Below are 13,430 nucleotides of genomic sequence, written 5' to 3' on the forward strand. Positions count from 1 at the left end.
CTAAAAAAACCATCCCTCGACCCATCCACCCCCTCTAACTACCGTCCCATATCCCTGCTCCCTTTTTCCTCAAAGCTTCTGGAAAGACTTGTCTTTACCCGTGTGTCTCATTTCCTCAATTCCAACTCTCTCCTTGACCCTCTTCAATCTGGCTTCCGCCCTCTCCACTCTACAGAGACTGCCCTTATCAAAGTTACTAACGACCTAATCGCAGCTAAATCCAAAGGCCACTACTCCATACTAATTCTTCTTGACCTCTCAGCGGCCTTTGACACCGTTGATCATGCTCTCCTTCTTCAAACTCTTCAATCGCTTGGTCTCTGTGACTCTGTCCTCTCGTGGTTTTCCTCTTATCTCTCCCAACGCTCATTCAGTGTCTCCTTTTCTAATGATACCTCCTCCCCTTGCCCTGTCTCAGTTGGAGTTCCCCAAGGCTCCGTCCTTGGTCCCCTTCTATTTTCTCTTTATACTGCCTCTCTTGGCAAACGTATTACCTCTTTTGGATTTCACTACCACCTGTACGCTGATGACACCCAGCTATATCTCTCCTCCCCAAACCTCTCCCCTGCCGTCCTGCAACGTGTCACTGCTTGCCTTTCTTCCATCTCTGACTGGATGTCCTCCCGCTTTCTGAAACTCAATCTCTCAAAAACTGAGCTCCTTGTCTTTCCTCCTCCTAATACTGATCCTCCTCTTTCGCTCTCCCTCCAAGTTTGTGGTACCAACATCAGTCCATCCTTGCAAGCGCGCTGTCTTGGCGTCATACTTGACTCTGGTCTCACCTTTGAGCCTCACATCCAGCATGTTGCCAAATCCTGTAGATTCCATCTTAAAAACATAGCCCGCATCCGCCCCTTTCTTGCACCAGATACTACCAAGGAGCTTGTCCATGCTCTAGTAATTTCCCGCATGGATTATTGTAACCCTCTCCTGATTGGTCTCCCCAATAGCCGTACTGCACCCTTACAGTCCGTAATGAATGCTGCTGCTAGATTGATTTTCCTCTCTAGTCGTTTCTCTCACACCTCACCCCTCTGCCAGTCCTTACATTGGCTTCCTGTATGCTATAGGAGTCAATTCAAGGTACTAACTCACACCTATAAAGCACTGAACAACTCTAGCCCCTCTTATATCTCCTCACAGATCCATAGGTATGTCCCTTCTCGGTCTCTCCGTTCTGCCCGTGACCACCTCCTGTCCGTTGTCCGCACTCGTATGGCCAACTCGCGCTTGCAGGACTTCTCGCGGGCGGCTCCCTTCCTATGGAATAGCCTGCCTACCGCCATCAGACTCTCCCCTAGTCTTGCATCTTTTAAGAAGTGCCTTAAAACCCATCTCTTTAGGAAAGCTTATGGCCTCCAAGACTAACCCTTACCTCACATACCTGTCTCTTGCCCTCTCCTAAAGGGCAGCCCACCTTATTTGATTGTAAATTCCTGTCCTAATGTGTTTTACACCCCACCTCCTATAGAATGTAAGCTCGATCGAGCAGGGTCCTCTTCAACCTATTGTTCCTGTAAGTTTATTTGTAATTGTCCTATTTATAGTTAAATCCCCCTCTCATAATGTAAAGCGCTACGGAATCTGTTGGCGCTATATAAATGGCAATAATAAATAAATAAAATAAAAACAATTATACTTGTCTGTATGTATACGATGCGCACACTCAAACTCTGTCATTTTATATACACATAGGCAGAAATTAGGCTATATTTATAATCTGGGAAAATATTTACTTACAGTAAATGTACGTCCATCTGTAGGTAGACTATATTATTATTATTATCATAATTATTATTATCGTCATTTATATAGCGCCAACAGATTCCATAGCGCTTTTACAATATTATGAGAGGGGGGATTTAACTATAAATAGGACAATTACAAGAAAACTTACAGGAACAATAGGTTGAAGAGGACCCTGCTCAAACGAGCTTGCAGTCTATAGGAGGTGGGGTATAAAACACTATAGGACAGGAAATAGCAATCAAACAAGGTGGGAGTGAAGCAGAGCTGGATGAGAGAGTAGAGTGCTACCCTTTAGGAGAGAGCAAGGGACAGGTATGCGAGGTAGAGGTTACTCTGGGAGACCATAATCTTTCCTAAAGAGATGGGTTAAGGCACTTCTTAAACGATCTTATCAATCTGAGTTAAGAAGTATTTAATTCTGTCTGTAGGCAGAGCACTTTGTCTGCATATGGAATTTCTTAAAGGACCAATCCACAACCCACAAAGCACTTCATCTTGCTTTATTGGTGAGGAGTAGTGATGTCCCGAACTGTTCACCGGGAGCCGTTCGCCGACGAACATAGCTAGTTCGTGGCGAACGCGGTGGTCGAACATATGCGATGGTCGGTCCGCCCCCTGTTCGTCATCATTGAGTAAACTTTGACCCTGTACCTCACAGTCAGCAGACACATTCCAGCCAATCAGCAGCAGACCCTCCCTCCCAGACCCTCCCACCTCCATGACGAATAGGGGGCAGACCGACCATCGCATATGTTCGCCCGCTGCGTTCGCCACGAACAAGCTATGTTCACCGGCAAACGGTTCCTGGCGAACAGTTCGGGACATCACTAGTGAGGAGTATCCCATAATAAGGACAGTTTATAAACGTGGCAATTTCTTTTAGAAATCGTCACTTTTATAAATAAATAAAGAAACACCCCTGGCTGTCAATCAAACAGCCAGGGGGATTCTTCCTGCTTCCGTTAGCCCGAATACTCACAGACTCAAACACAATACATTACATTTAGAAATATGCACATACATACTTATATACATATGCGGTTGTCAAATGTGAATTTTTGATTATCATTACTGATGGTGTTATGCCTGCAGTATCCAGTTAATACATTATTTATCCTTGTTTATGTGTGTTTTCTTGTGCCTATGGGCACCTGACATGTAGATGCGGCCCTGCCTTCACAGTACAAGGTGTACATATTCATAGACAAATCCATAACACTTACAAGAGAACATTTTTTAATAAAAAAAACACATTTACTAACTTGTTTCACAAAATCACTCTGACTTTTCTGTTCTCAAGAGAAACCTTATATGAATGCTTAGAACAAAACCAAAAAAAGTAACCGTAAGGCAGAGTAGACACCTGCCCTCCTCACATTGCAGGTGCCTACTCTGCTAAAATTTACCTGGCCGGGGGCGAGAGGTCGCTGGAGGCAGCGAGGGAGCTCAGTCTTCCTGCTCCTCACTGCTCCCTCGTGCGTGCCCTTTGTAGTGATGCCAGGTACCGAAATATGACGTCATTCCGGCCTGACATCACTAAACTGTGCGCGTGAGGGAGCAGTGAGAAGCAGGTGGGAGACCTCCCAGGAGAAGATCCCCAGAGGGCTGGACAGTGTAGGACCTGAAGGTGCACAGAGGCACGCAATGCCACATCACATTCCGACGTGACGTCAACGTGCTCCACCTTCACAAGGTTACAAGGAGTAGCGGGAGGATCCGCTTTGGCACAGGGTGCGGACGGTGCCATTACGGGTATACCAGAGGCTGGACTCTCGAGTCGCATACTGGCAGCGGCAATGTGAGTGGAGTCTGCTTGTTGGTTAATATTGTTTTTTTTTTTTTAAAACAAGGGCTGGGGTTTAGTAGAGGGAGTAGAGGGGGACGACTCAGAATTAGTATAGAGGGGGAGGGGGTACTGGGATGTAGTATAGAGGGGGGACTGGGGTTTAGTAGAGGGGGGTGCAGTTTTTTTTATACTGTACTTTTCAAAACAAACCTATGAAACTTTACGTTTTGGTTTTTTTTTTGCGGCCCACATAAACTTAAACTTGGCCCGTGCCAGCCATTGAGTTTGACATGCTTGCTGTGCACCATCATGATCCCTGCACATTTAAATAACTAGAGGTTTTTAGAGTGTCAGCTCATCTGCCAAGTCAAAACAAACCTCTTAGGTGATTCCTACATTAACACTAACGATTTACCTTGCTGCTTTCAGCTAAAAAAAAAAAAAGCAATATCTCTAATGAGACAGAAAGGGGTATTGTTATGAACCCTAAACATGTATTAACCATTACTAGGATACAGATGGAGTGGGCCACAGCACTGTAACATGGCTACAACCAAAATCAAATTACTTTTAAAAAAAAAGTATTCAACCAATAACATAACAGAGAATAAATGTGACTGCTTTAAGATTTTTTTTTAAAGATGTGCGGAGAAGCATTTACCACCGCTTGCTGGCCATAGTTGGCTGAAATAGAGTCACATTGGCAACTTTAACAAATCTTAGATATTTATTTTATAACGTCACAAAAATGTATGTTGTATGTAAATTCATTAAGCGAGAAAGAGGCAAATGAAAAAGTCTTCCAAAAAAAGTTTAATTGCGTTTTCTTTCAAATTCTCTATACCAAACTTAAACTGTTTAAAAAGACATACCTCTGGGCTTTGAGATTATCCATTCTCAAAAAACAAACAAAAAACAGACGGCATTGCATTTTACAGCAATTTTGTTAAAACAGCTTTGAGTAACAATACAAGATAAATGCTGTTCTCTCTAACACACGTAAACAAGAAGTGCATCAGACATTCACTTCATTTGCAAGCCTTTCTTTTTCACTTTGAGTTCAGTTGCGGGCATGTTTGCCGTTTTGTGATCTGTAGTGCAGCTGGTCTCTGATGTTGGCAAGCGTTTTAAAAGCTACTTTGCCAGGCCCTGAGTCTCAAAGCTCAAAGAGGTATGTAAATGATTTTATTGGCACTGCTTAAATACTCATTCACGAAGACCCTGGGGAAACTTGATTTCTTACTGCATGAAAATAATAAAATCCATGCAGATAATTAAAATGTTATTTATCTGTCTAGTCATCTATCTATCTATCTATCTATCTAGTGTCTGTCTATCTATCTATCTATCTATCTATCTATCTATCTGTCTATCTATCTATCTATCTATCTATCTGTCTATCTATCTATCTATCTGTCTGTCTGTCTGTCTATCTATCTATGTATCTATCAGCTATCTATCTATCTATTTGTCTGTCTGTCTGTCTATCTATCTATCTATCAGCTATCTATCTATCTATCTATCTATCTATATATCTGTCTGTCTGTCTATCTATCTATCTGTCTGTCTATCTATCTATCTATCTATCTATCTATATATCTGTCTGTCTGTCTGTCTATCTATTTATATCCATATCTATCTATCTATCTGTCTGTCTATCTATCTATCTATCTGTCTGTCTATCTATTTATATCCATATCTATCTATCTATATCCCTGTCTGTCTGTCTAGCTAGATGTATTCATCCATATCTCTGTACCTATGTATACATTTATATTATCTGTTATATTATCTGTTGGTTCCACTTCATGATATGTTTCACTAAAAGAACACATTCCATTATTTAAATTGTGTTGCAAACAGTAGGTGGTAAAACAAACGATCTGGTTGCGCTTAGAATGCATTAATACATATCCATGATCTGCCAATGTTTGTGACTTGCATTTTCCATGATGGTCAGCGAGTCTTTAGGTTATGCCGAGGTTAGTCATCACTATCTTATATCAAAAAGTCTATGTGTGATCCGAATCTAGTTTTTGAAATAAAGCATGTCTGCAGTGTGGAGTGTCTGGGTGTACTTATGTGGAAGGTTGTGTGTGACTGCAGATTACTTTTTTGTGTTGAGAGTCATTGAATTAAGAATGCAATTAGCAACCCTTTTCCTCCTCCCGTGTTACTGGCATATAACTGCACCATGCCACTTGCTCTTTTCTTCCCCATGTCACATGTCAACTACCTCCCCACGTCACTAGCCTAATCAATTAATAGTAATGCCTACGATAATTTCTCTCCCTGTTGCTTGTCCATTACTTCCCCGTGTCTCTAGCCTAATCACTCAATAGTGATACCAGTAGTTCAGTTCCTATACTTACTGATAACTTCCTCTCACTGGTCCATTACCTTCCCTTGTCACCGAACCACTGCCTACACATGTCACTGGTCAACTCCCTACTCTTGTGACCTATCCAACTACATCTTCATATAACTAGTCCACTTTATCTTCAATGGCAGTAGTTCTTTGTCTTCTCCATGAAATCCAATCCTCCTCAATGCTTGTAGTCAACTTAGTCCTCCATGCCAAATATCAACTCAATACCCTATGCCAATAGGTAATCCCTCCCAGATGTTATTAAATCAAATCCTGCTCCATGCCAGCATCTCATCCTGTGGCTTCAGCCCAATTACTCAGACCTTTGACAATGGTCAGTAGCCAACTTTCTACCCAGATTTTAAATTTATTATGAGACTTTTTTCTGTATCCTTCTTTCGATGGGGTAAGTATAATGCCTGGAGTCTAGGGGTATGAGGCTTCAGCAATTTATCATCAACATAGCTTCTTTGCAACTTGTAATTTAGTGATGAAGGATTACAGCATTCACATCATGTAATCGGGGCTAATTGAAACACTGCTGTATTTATTGCTCAGATCTCTGATCTTGGATCCTCTGTGAAGCCCAAATGACTGTCGGGAGTGTCATCAGTCAAAAGAAATATAAGTGGGATGGTGTTACTTTAAAATGCTTTCACTGGGAACTATTGCATTAGACAAATACATTATAAATATATATTCAGATTTTGGAGACTTCAATAGTAGGTCCAGGTCCTCCACATCTCTAAAACAGGTCTTCAAGGAATCTCTTTTATACATAGAAGTCATCTTTCTAGTCAGTGCCCACACAGAGATGCCATTGGATATATACCCGTGTATTATAGCAATGTAGGACCCCATCCCCACCGTTTCCTCTGAAGACTGTAGGTTTGGCAGTTGATTATAAGTTCTCAAAGGCAGTTTTAGAGAATGAGAGGCACAAACTACAAAATGGAGAAATAAAGTAAACAGAGTGAAGGTCAGGAGTCCGGATACAAGTCAAGGGCTCATGAGCTGCACCACTGTAACCACCTAAATATGTAGGTAATAGGAGTAGGTGATGTGTAGAGTCCCACAAAGGACAGCTGATGGCCATGTTTCATCAGCAATAGGTATTTAAATGGAACAACAAGCTGCTCATGTTCACAGGCTCCTGATGACTTTTTTTTTCTTTAATCTCTGCACTTGTAGCACTTTTTTTTATTTTTGTTACCACTATGGTTATTGATTTTTAGGTGTTTATTTATTTATTTATAACTTTAGTAGGGAGAGTTGGTTCAGGTAGAGACTAGTGGTTAGACCACGGTGTCGAGGTAACTTTTAGGGTGAATTGAGAGATTTTTTTTTTTGATTTTTTTTTGTGTGAGGCTTTTCATCTGCGTTTAGACCTGATTACCCGGTCCCTTGTTCTCTGGGGACCCTGTGTCTAATCTCTCTCCCTAACCTCGTTTACACTACCTTCCTGTCAGTGGGACACTAGGGGAACTGGAACTTAGATGCTAGCTAGTACTCCAGACAATTGATCCCCTCGGCACCGTTTAGTAGATCTCCCTTTTTTTCAAGTTATACTTTTTGTTTAAATATCCCTTTTTATCCTTAGATTGATTACAGGTAGGGCCTCCCTTCCTCATTTCTTATACAGTGGAGCTCTCCTGATGTTGGTTTCCCCTTGTGGGACTCTACACAGAGGAACAAACTAGACTACCGCAATTTGTTCTTTCATTTCTTTTTTTTTTTTTTTTTACAAACCCATCATTGCATCAATTAGTACAAGTTTATATAGTATACCTACAATATCATAAAATCTCATTCAAAGGCATGTACAGTTGAAGTAAAATTATTGAACATTAGGTGACGACTGATGGCTATTTTCCTTTAAATTAATGTCTCTGGTCTACTCTCTCAATGGTAATTCAATTTTGAAAAAAAAAAAAAGAGTTGCAAACTAATGAAGTGAAGTAGGTAGAGGACTACTCCGATTTTATTTTTCCAATTTAAAATGTAAACAATTTTACAGTTTTTTACAGTACATTTGGATGACACCTATTGCAGAACGCGGTTAGACAAGATAGACAGTTGTAAAGACAAATTGTAAAAATTCTAAACTGAGAATTATGTATGCAATAAAGCAGTGAGTAAAAATTAAAACATAAAATAAACATATGTAACTGTGTCCTTCATAATAAAAGTTTGATCTGTTGAGCTGGGTTCACCACTGATCTTTACCTATCCCACCTATGCTTCTTTATGGCCTAGTCCATGGCAAGTGGTTATGTTGAAGTTTATGCATGATAATGAAATGTGATGGGTGTGCCGTAGACTCATCATTTAAACAAGTGTGCTATAAGGAAGGAGATGGCCTAGTCTAGTTGGTTTCAGATTTATATTGTTGTCTATATACTTTGTTAGAACCTGTCGTCTGTGATTAGTGCTTCAATGGTATTCCTGTGTCAAGCCTGAGAGTAGAAACTGAATCATACGTCCATGATCAACTCTGCATGAAAGAGAGAGAGTACAATGAGAATAGTTAGTAATGGGAGTTATAAAGTAAAGCAAAGAGAGGGGAGGGTTCAATATATAGTGTGTGACCTCCAGTCCACCGGAGACCGCACCCTCACCCCAAACCAGCTGAGAGGTTTTAAAAGGTGTAGGGTAATGTGAAGGGCAGGATATGGGAGGAGGTAAGGATAGCCGTCGCCAAGAAACTGTGGTTTACGGAGCCACCAGAAATAGGTGAACTTTAGGATGTTTAACTATCTAAAGATATATCTCTATCCAGCCAAGGGTCCCAAATTTTGTTTGAGAGTGTCATGAATCTGTGAATATGGACGCTGTCTTGTATCTTTCTTGCAATTACAGTTAGTGAGGGTATATGAAGTGTCGACCAAACTTCAGCAATCGCCCTACGTGTTGCTAGTGTTATGCATGCTCTGAGTTTGTTTTCTGCTCAAGTAAAGAAGTCTATAGCTTTGGAATGTAGAAGTAACCAAGGTTGCCTAAGAGCCTGGTCAGTAATTGATGTGATGCTAAGCCGTTGGGGTATTAATTTGTGACAAGTCCACCAACAGTGGAAAAATGTTCCAGCAAAGATTAGAGTGGGAACGGTGCATGATAACTGCTACTCCGATTTTTAAATTAATCTCTGACATTATTTTTCCTAATTCTCACTTTTATCACTCCTTCATGCTCAAAGTGCCTTTTTTTCCCTTACCCCATAAAATGAAGTTGTGGAGGTCTCTAGACCACAGATTTACAAATGTTCACAGTTGTATGTACTTTGCAAACTCTTACTTTTGAGTAAAATATTTCCAGGCAATGTGTTGTGTTTTCCTAATTCCAGGAAAGCTCATATCTTACTTTGCTTGATGTAAATGGCTTAGATCGTGAAGTGACAGATCAGAGGACTATTCCTTGGACTACATTTTAAGTGTTCCACCAGTGGAATATTCCACCAGTATGAGAAGAGTGCCAACAACCCATGTGTTTAATGCTTTAACTCTCTGTAATCAATCTACAATATTGCAATTTAGGCAAATATTGTCCACCGATATAATCTACATTTATTTACACTAATCCACTGCAGAAGATTGTCTGGACATCTGCTAAGAAGAATTGCTTTTTTTTTTTTTTTTTAAAAAGAACCTGAGTAGTAGAATCCATCTGTGTAGACAAGATAACACAAGGCATGTCAACTGATATGGACAGATAATTTACGAAATTACTGGAATTATGTTGGGGAGCGGGACAGAGCCTGAAGCAGTTCACCTTGCAAATAGTAAAGGTTTTCATTAGCCTTGATAGTCGATGCTGCCTTGAGAAGGAGAAGACAGTATCCACCAGTCCAGAGTCATCCTACAGACTCTGAAAAGCAGATATCTTGATTATCTGTTCCCAGAAGGGATGGGTAGGCTCCGAAAAAAAAAATAGTGACATCTACTTCCAAGTAATCAAATCTATCTTTTTACATAACCAGAAGCAAAGTTATAAATGCATTTATGAAAAATAAATAATGCTACATTTCACATACAGCTATTAAGACAAGCAGGTATTCAATATCTGTATCTATGGGGAGTACACTATCTGAAGCCATAGTTAAACATTAAATATGATCCCTAGGCCACGGCAAGATTGATTATACCGATCGGGGTAGACAAGCAAAGCAAAGAAAAGAAAACGACACTCACTTTTTCAGTTGTGACCAAGATGAAGCTGAGATTTTCTCCAATCAAGCGTCAAAGTCTGTGCTTTGGAAGTAAAAGGTTTAAAAAAAAAAATTACTGCTAAAACATTACAAGTCACAGATGGCCTCAAAACTGTACTTTATGCCCTCTCCATTTTTTTTTAACATTTGTACAAGCTGAATATCTTGATCTCTTAATATTACCATAGATATGTTATACTTTATGTATAAGAAACCGGACAAAATGTATTACAAAATCGTGTTTGAATTTTTTAAATATTCCTATTAATTTGGAGTTCTTTTATTTTAATAACTAGGAGACAGATGTTACCTCATTTAAAATGTTGGAGACTTCTCTTGTGTTCTCTGTCTCCGATAATGGAAGACTAAAAAGGATTGAAGGTCATGAATAAGATTATGTGAATGCAGAATTAACTGATAAATGATGGAATTTGCTGAAATGAGCTACTAGAAGCCCTATCCCCGGCAAACTTTAACTAACTTTTGAAATGTGACTACCTGAAGGAATGGCTTATAATAAACCCTTTTTACTACAAGAATTGAAGTCATTCTTTGTGTTTTGTCCAATGCCAAAAATCCTCGTTGATTTAATATTTCATATAGTATCCATATTATGAATTATATTAACTCTTGTATCCAAGTAACTATGTGGCACCCTTGATTAATGAAGCACAAACAAGGGATCTAGTGAATTTTAGGCATCTTATCCAGTAATTTTAACATTAAAATATTATAAAATAGTAATTAATTAAAATTATAAAATTAATTATAATTTTAATATTTTAATACAAACCTTTACTGGTGTCTTAGGTTCATCTCGTTTTATTTTGAGTCACCAAACATAAAGGATGTTTCGTCCACCTGTCCTCTCTAGTTTTGACTCCCACGTATGATAAAATGTGCTTGTATTAAAATTTAAAGTATAAGATTATGTTCTGCTGTATTGTGTCCTACTAGAAACATATCATTGTTCTGTTGTCTATTTGAAGTTGTTTAAAGGACTTGTAGCATATTATAGAGATGACCTCTTTAGGTATAGATGGCAGTCTGGTTGGATAAAGTTTTCAGTACATGTTTATCGTACACATTGGTTTGTTGGACAGACACTTATGATGGGTGATGTGCATCTTTTTTTAGAATGGAGAACGTCAGAATGTGTAAGGAGCCTGCACCGTATCTGGGAAACTCAGGAGTGCATGAAATGATTGCTCCTGTGAAGAAAAGACCTGAGGAAGAGTGTAAGTTCTTCTGACCACTGTAAAAAAAATATGTTCCCATACGTTTTCCACAAATTTATATATATATGAATTTAGTTTGCATTTTTGTGTTAAAATGTGTAAATGTGTTAACTAGACAATGAATTGTTGAAAATGTGGTCTTACTGTAGCAATAAATGTATGGAAACATTCAGAACGTTTTTGACAATCTTTTCATTTCTCTTAATTTTTCCGGTAGTTTTTTTCGTTATTTATTGCACTGTTGTGTGTTTGTGGCTTGCATCGTCATGTTAGTTTCTAGATATGTCTGCTGTTTACGTGGACTTTTCGCTGAGTGGTGCCAGTCATTGAGATGTGGTGTCGTGTGAAAGCTTCTTTGTGTGTTAGTTTGAATGGATTTTTATTATTTATTTATTTGGGGCTATTTACTTTTTACTCAGTGATAATTTTGCAAATTAACACACTTTAATATAGACTTCATGGGTTATTATATATATATATATATATATATATAAAAAAAACTATTTGCGCACATAATTGGTATTACTGATTTTTCTTTGTTTCAAGCCACATTCAAATTAAATTTCTTGGATTAATTCCCTACATCAAATCTGATGTGACCAGATGGTCCTATTTGCAGCTCTCCTTTGTCAAGAGGGTTGATTTAACGAAAATGTACACAATGCCAAGACAGGGCAACTGTAATTTTTTTAACTTTTTTTTGTAATTTTCATTTTAAAGAGGTATTTCAACATTTGTGTTTTTATTGTTTACCCAACAAATTGCGTTCTATTTAAAGTTGAAGGATCAATGGCCAAATGTTTACGGGTGAAAGTACTACTTTACAGAGATAGAGCTGCATCCTCGGCAATCATCATTTATGGAATTCAATAACTATTGGAATATGCGGAAAAATATCTATGGGAATTTAGACTTGCTTTGGACTAGAATATTTTTTATTGGAAATGATACAAAATAGGATAATATTAAAGTAGGAGTAGAGGGAATAGAATAATAAAAATGTTGTACATTAATATAAGAATCAAGAAACCAATACTTTGTTCCATTTTTATTATTTTTTTTCCATAAATGCATGGACATTTGTTTTTATCAAGAGGGCTAGGATGCATGGCATTGTAAAAACAAAAGATGACAAATAGGCAAAGATCAATAGGTGAATAAAAAGAACCAACTCATCAAAAAAAATCCAACAGGAAAACATTTGTCCGATCTTGGAAAAAGTTATAATAGGAGACAACGTAGAGTAATGTAAGATGAAGGGGAGGGTAAGATGAAGGGTAAGATGAAGAGCAGCAAGACAGTTGTCATCTGTTTTAAAGCTATATAAATTTCCATGTCATTCAAATAATGTTTTATTATGGAGTTCTTTGTTTGCGATCATACAGAGACTGTCCTTTTTAAATCGGTACCCAAGCTTTTCAAGGAATATGGACCTAGTGGAGGTGATAGATCAGTCGTGCCCAAAAGGTAGATGCCCAGATGTTTTAAAATTAAAATAGCGGTGCTTTATGGATTATGGAAGTGCAGGTAAGAACATATACCTCTATCATCCAAGAAGGAACAAATCATAGTGTGGTCCCATAAACATTTATAAAGACCAACATGTTCATGATATAGGGCATGAAGACCCTGTTTAGCCCTAGAAGGCTAGATAGGTCTCCAAGGATGTATTTGAATGTAGATTTCTACAAGTTCACAAGACCACCAATTTGACAAGGAACACTATCTTGAAATATGGAATGCAATAATTCACTTAATATTGGCAGACCATATAGGGCTATTCATAACTAAACTATTTAATTAACTAATGGCCCAGATAAAGGGACGTTATGCAGGGATACTGGGATTCTCATGATTCACAGTGCAGTGTATGTTTGTAAGCTTATGGTTAATGTTTAGTATATAAGGGATTCTACGCATTGCACCCACAGGAATATTTAGGAATAGTAAGATATTAACTACAATGTCCTTAAAGATTGACCACATGTATAGACAGTAAACAACTGTGACCTTTTCTGGGTCCATAAGAAATCATTTGTCATGACTAAGGCCCCTAGATTAGTTTGCAAGTCCTTTATATCTTTCTTA

General features: G+C 38.5%; 1 protein-coding gene across 1 annotated transcript in view; it reads left to right on the top strand.

Annotated features, from left to right (window-relative positions):
* Positions 1-13,430, top strand: part of LRRC7 (leucine rich repeat containing 7) — a 345,057-nt gene that overhangs the window by 52,249 nt on the left and 279,378 nt on the right. The window contains exon 2 of the mRNA XM_063427909.1: positions 11,242-11,342. Within this exon, the coding sequence (XP_063283979.1) occupies positions 11,243-11,342 (100 nt within the window). The 5' untranslated portion in view covers position 11,242. The remainder of the gene's footprint in view (positions 1-11,241; positions 11,343-13,430) is intronic.

The sequence above is a fragment of the Pelobates fuscus genome, chromosome 7, assembly GCF_036172605.1.
Source record: "Pelobates fuscus isolate aPelFus1 chromosome 7, aPelFus1.pri, whole genome shotgun sequence".
NCBI classification, from domain to species: domain Eukaryota; kingdom Metazoa; phylum Chordata; class Amphibia; order Anura; family Pelobatidae; genus Pelobates; species Pelobates fuscus.